Source organism: Orycteropus afer, unplaced genomic scaffold, assembly GCF_000298275.1.
Source record: "Orycteropus afer afer isolate SDZICR_OR568_19922 unplaced genomic scaffold, OryAfe1.0 scaffold00002, whole genome shotgun sequence".
NCBI classification, from domain to species: Eukaryota; Metazoa; Chordata; class Mammalia; order Tubulidentata; family Orycteropodidae; genus Orycteropus; species Orycteropus afer.
Window position 1 is genome coordinate 570,049 of NW_006921589.1, and position 6,035 is coordinate 576,083.

Consider the following 6,035-nt stretch of genomic DNA (forward strand, 5'->3'; position numbering starts at 1 on the left):
TAGATTGCCCAACCTTCCTTCCGAGGAGTGGCTGGTGGGTTTGAACCGCCAGCCTTCTGGTTAGCAGTCAAATGCCTTAGGCCTGGTTTAAACAACTCAGCAGAGACTTGCCTTGTGAATGAAAAGCTGTCTTAGGAAATGACTCAGAACATTTCTAAGTGCCAAATAAGCCTGTCTGATGGCATATACAGGGGCTGAGGTGGCATAGTGCCTAAGGCATTTGACTGCTAACCAGAAGACTAGTGGTTCAAACCCACCAGCCACTCATTGGAAGGAAGGTTGGGCAATCTACTTCCATAGTGATACTGCCTCGGAAACCCAAGGAGAGGTCGCCGTGAGTCAGATCCGACTCAATAGCAGTGATGGCATATGCCACAGATTTTGATGTAAATACCAATTGGTCTTTTATTCACGAGTAAACTATCTCTTGAGAAGCCAGGAGGTACAATAAATGTGGTGGCCTAAATTATGCTTTCAGAAAATGCATCATATAATTTGATACCTATCTTTTGGAATAAAATGGATTTTTAAAATTATAGTGTGATATGACATCCAATAATATTTTATTTATTATCAACTTGTTCATTGAAAACTTAATATTCAAATTATGCAATGTAATTACTGTTTTGTAATCAAATTTAGCAAATACCTGTTAGTATTTACATCTCTTTTTGGAGTGGTTTAACTTTATTATTATTATTATCATTGTGATTTGGGTGAAAGTTTACAGAGCAAATTCATTTCCCATACAGCAGTTCATAACTATTTTATTTTATGACATTGACTGCAATTCCCAACAATGCAACCCCTCTCTTCCCACTTCCTCCCTGTAGTTACTGCTTTCCTGTGTCCTTCTTTCCTATGCCCCCAAGTCTATCGCCCTGTGCAAATACTGCCATTTTGTTCTTCTATGATTGACCATTCTAACGAGTATATCTACCTGATGTAAAAATTCACCCTATATGCCTGCCAATTTTTTGGCTAGAAACCATGGGAGTGAGTTCATTCGCAGACCTGAAGGGTAACTAGGGGCTGTAGTCTTCAGGGGTCTCACCAGGCTCTATTGGACCAGTAAACTTGGTCTTTTCTATGTTTCTGAGTTTTGTTCCAAATTGTTCTCCCATTCTATCCAGGATCTCCTGCACTGATCCCTTTCCGAGTGGTTGACAGTAGTTGCTGGGCACCATCTAGTTCTTCTGGTCTCATAGTCATATAGGCTGAGGTTCACATGGTCTGCTAGTCCTTGGACTAATTATTTCCATGTATGTTTGGTCTTCTTCATTCTTCTTTGCTCTGAATGAGGAGAAACCTATTGGTGCATCTGGATGGCCACTTGCAAGCTTTTAAGACACCAGTTACTACTCATCAAAGTAGGTTGTAGAACAATGTTTTTGTGTAGCTTGTTATGCCAATTGAGCTTGATGTCCCCTGCGACCATGGTCCCAAGCCCACAGGTCCAAACTACTCACTTCCTCAAAGTGGTTGGCTGTGGCTAAGACATTATCATAACTTTGCTCTTTGCTAGCTCTATTATATATGTGGATATTCTTACAGCTCATCCAAATACATATGTAATAATATCATCTGCCAGCCTTATGTGTGGTTGTGGATATATTCCCTTTTGCCTAGACATACCTGATCATTCAGCCTGTCTACCCATTTGTTTACCTATAGATTAATGTTTGTTATCACGGATAGTGCAGTGTTGTGTGTGTAAAGGTGTTTATCTTTGTTGTCTGTACCTCTTGTGTACCACTCTGTGTCTTCGTTTTCCTTAGTGTTATTGTGTTGTTCACTTGCTTTTGGTATATTGCCTTTCCCCTCACCCAAATCAATACATATCTAGCAGTGTTCCCTCCCCTCCCCTCTCATCCCTGGTAACCAACAAAGTGTTCTTCCATATATAGGCCTTTTCTTGACTGGTTTGACTATTTTTGAAAATTAAATGCATGTACAAGTATACTTGCATTGCATTTCCAATTTTCTTTACCATTGAAAATTATGATAACTAGATTGGTTACAGAAAATTATTCCTAGACCTTGTCATGTATGTGTCTTCTATATATGAAAGCCGGTAAAGTCTCCCTTCTGTTTCATTAACTCCCAGGGTGGTCCAGGTTCTCCAGGCCCCACTGGACTTTCAGGAATTGATGGCGCGAGAGGACCTAAAGGTATGGTTTGGAAAGACAGCATCCATCTGCCAAGAGCATAGTCCTCTGTGCTGCATTTGTACTGTTGTGAGTGAGCATTAAAAACCACATATATAAAACAAATTCAGTACTCCAGGGGTTGTTCTAAGGCTCCGCTAGACTGTCAGACAATCAACTCAAATTGTCCACCCTTGTCATACAGATTGAAAGGTATCAAATAGGAAAAGCATGCCAGCAGGGCACAGGTCTTCCTCTTCAGTAGGAAGCCTTGCAGCAGCCACATAGTGCCTGCAGCCCCTCAAGTAACTAAGGTTACCCCTCAAGTAAGTCAGGTGCAGGGAAGCGAGATCCATGTCTATGGACCATGTCCTTGTTGGCCTGGAAGTCCCATGCACCCCAAGTGCCATTATCTCTTCTAACAACTCCATAGGTATAGCTTTTAGGGTCCCTGTTACAAGAGTCATTATAGAGAGGTCATTACAGAGACCCATGACTTCCCACTAGAGATCTGTAGTTTACTTAAAGAATTCCTAGGCCAGATGTAATTTATAATCAGGTTATTTTTACCATAAGCCAAGGGTCTGCAAATGCTTTGAAGGCCATATGGTCTCTCTCAGGACTACTCAGCTATGCTGTTGTACCATGAAATAGGTCATAGACAGTATATAAACAGATGAGTGTAGTGTTCCAATAAATCTATTTACCAAACAGGTGGCAGACTGGATTGGCCCCACAGGCCTTAGTTTGCCTCCTACAAAAAACAACATTGCCTTGTAACACAAATGGAATTCTACCTTTTTGAGATTTCCAAGGAAACAGTCCTAGAAAATTAACCCAAGGTCAATAGTATCCTTAAAGAGAGATTTTGTTAACTCTTTCAGACAAGCAAACAAATGAATAAAGAAAAATCAAGATTTCTTATATTTCAGTCTTTACATGAAAACTTTAATATTTTTACTGTTTGTGTTAATATTTTTCTTTAAATCTTTTAAGTGATTCACCTTTTTAATTTAGCTTCATCCTAATCACTATCTGTGAATTCACAGGTTTGATGTGAAGCTATATTTTATTTTAATATATATTAAAACAAATAACTTTAAAATATAAAATACTTATTAATGAACACCATAAAATCCTTTTCCTTACCATCAATGCAATATATTTTATACTTAGGTAGACACTCTATAAATAATATGATAATCACTGTTAAGAAAAAATGAACTGAAATGTTTATGTATTCAGAAAAAAAAGTCTAGATCTCTTCTTGAGAAATTCTTACAAATAGGGAAGTTTTCATATTTGATTTCGATGATTATTATAGTTTTAGGGTTCAGAACTCACACCTTGTCTACTTACTTAAAACTTATTATAATCCCTTTGCCTCTCTCATAGTATAAACCTACCTCTTCCCATTTCCTTCACAGTTGCATTTGGCCTTGTTTTCAAGGCCCTGAAATGCACTCAAGGTACCTGGAGTAAAAGATGTCTCATGGAGCCCAAAAATAGGAGCCATAGTTCTTCCAGACCATAAGGCTGATGGAGCTAACCCTTAGGCAATCCATGGTTTCTTTCTTGAGATTTTTTTTTTTCTTTTTAATCTGTTCTTTACTCACCTGTCTACTAACTGGCTTCATCACTGTCTTTTCTGCATCCTTCAGGATCTTCTGTGTTTAGATTGCACCCCAACCTGATCTGTGCCTGGCAGCTCATTGTACATACTTGTGGTTTCTGCCCCCAAAACTAAGGACTTCAAATTTTCATTTTTCATTCCAACTTCTCAGGAAAAGACTACCTGACTTGGGAAACCACTTTCTAGTCAGAATCCTTCCCCTCAAACAAGTAGCTGTGATTATGGGTAGCAGCAGGTAGAAGAGACCTTACCCCAAGATAATGGGTTGAGGCCCTTAGAAGACGATGTTGGTTGGCAGATACTGTAACACATGCCTAGCTTATCCTTTTTATTTTCCATAGCCTTACTGTTGTACTGTCTTTCTAATCCACTCCGCTTTGAGTCCTCCATCTAAAACTGGCTCCTTGCTATTGTGTCAGCCCCTTTATCTGGAAGCATCATGCAGCAGAGTTGAACAGCTCTGTGGGACTGTGGGAGTGATTATAAACAATGGCCTTTGAAAGTGCCATCTCTTGTAAAGTCATAATAAAGTATGCCTTTGTGATTTTTACTTTGCAAGGACACTGAGTTGAGCTTCCTTGATGAAACTTGAAATGCGAATGCAGTTGCTGAAGCCGTGACAATTTCTGCTTTGTGTTTCCAAAACATAACTTAAGGGTATAGTCACTCAATGCCAAGGGATTTCTTAAATGAAAACCTAAATTTGAAACTTCTTTAGAGACTTAAAAACTCAAACTTAAGATCTACAGTCTCTGTGATTGTTATGACTTATAAGATCGTGTGTGTGTGCCTATGGATGAGTGTGTGAATCACATATTGCTTCTGTATTTCCATTTGTTGTTTGGAGAAAAAAAAGTTTTACAAAATTCTTTTCCTGGAATATTTGAAGATAAAGAAAAATGTCATAGAAGTTATTAAGTCACTTGTATATGACCAAATTAAATTTTCTTAAACATGTTATGTGCATTTTATCACTTACAGGAATCAAAGGTGACCCTGCAAGTCAGTTTGGTCCACCTGGTCTGAAGGGTGAGCCAGGTAGCCTTGGATGTCCAGGTATAGCTACATCTTTTTCTCATTAACTAAACAAACAAAAAAGTTAGTTTTGAGAAATAGAATGATTCCTTTTATCTTCCTAGCTGGAAATGATTACATCAGTATTTTTCTCCTCCCTTTGCCCTTTAAGAGACACAGTAGAGGATTATTTATAAGCATAGTGGTAGCATTCCTGGTCCAGAAAGACAATGGGATTAGATCCCAGGGTTGAATCTTTTTTTTCCACCACAACCCACACGACAGATGATGTTGACGCAACACACTCCCCTGGGCAGGACCAGATGTTGACAAACTTGAAAAATAGATATTGCAAACAATTAAAAGTTGGACTGTTTTACAGTCTCCATCATCAAAAGTAGGACATTAGCAATAGCCAAGCACACTGACTGCAGCTGCAAGTTGTGGCTCCATCCCTTTCTTTTCTGCTCAGGAAAGCACATTTGAATACAAGTGAGAAGTGCTGTCAGGAGCCCTGGTGGCGCAGTGCTTAAGCACTCAGATTCTAATGAAAGATTGGTGGTTTGAACCCACCAGATTCTCCACCTCCACCGGAGAAAGATGTGGCAGTGTGTTTCTGTAAACATTACAGCCTTGGAGACCCTAGGGGGCAGTCATACTGTGTCTTGAGGACACCATAAGTTAAAATCGACTCAACAGCACCAGCAATGGGTGTTTTTTTTTTTTTTCTGAGAAGTGCTGGGTATGGGATATCACTAATCCACTCTACGGGGGCAAGGGGGGGGGTAGGGTGTGGAATCCACCTAAGTTACTAAAAAGCAAAACAAACAAACATACAATCTCACCACCAACAGCGGAATGTAAGTCATTCAAGGCAACACTGTGTTTATCAGACACACAACACTGTGTTTATCAAACAACTTGGAATCTCTCAGAAATGATTGATATCTTGTTGCTAGTGACTGTCAAGTCTACTCCAGTTCATGATGGATGGGTCAGTTTTTGCCTTGGGTTCAGGCCTGAGCCACTGCACTGAATGGCCCACAGGAGGGAGGAAGCTGGTGCTTTGCAAAGTATCACCCTTCAAAGGGGAAGGGATAATAACTAGAGTTCAAGTCAACAGAAGGAGACTCTGGGAGGGAAAAGCAGTGTTAGGACTTCTTACTGTATTTGTTTGCACTCATATTTGTTATCTTTCAGAAAACGGTGAGAGTGTAAGTTAGTACTTCCTTTCTGGAGAG

The 6,035-nt window shown here is 39.6% G+C and overlaps 1 protein-coding gene across 1 annotated transcript in view; it reads left to right on the top strand.

Moving 5' to 3' along the window:
* The window catches only part of COL4A4 (collagen type IV alpha 4 chain), a 143,303-nt gene that overhangs the window by 89,509 nt on the left and 47,759 nt on the right, over window positions 1–6,035 (top strand). The window contains exons 30-31 of the mRNA XM_042783095.1: window positions 2,108–2,171; window positions 4,762–4,836. Coding sequence (XP_042639029.1) covers window positions 2,108–2,171; window positions 4,762–4,836 — 139 coding nt within the window. The remainder of the gene's footprint in view (window positions 1–2,107; window positions 2,172–4,761; window positions 4,837–6,035) is intronic.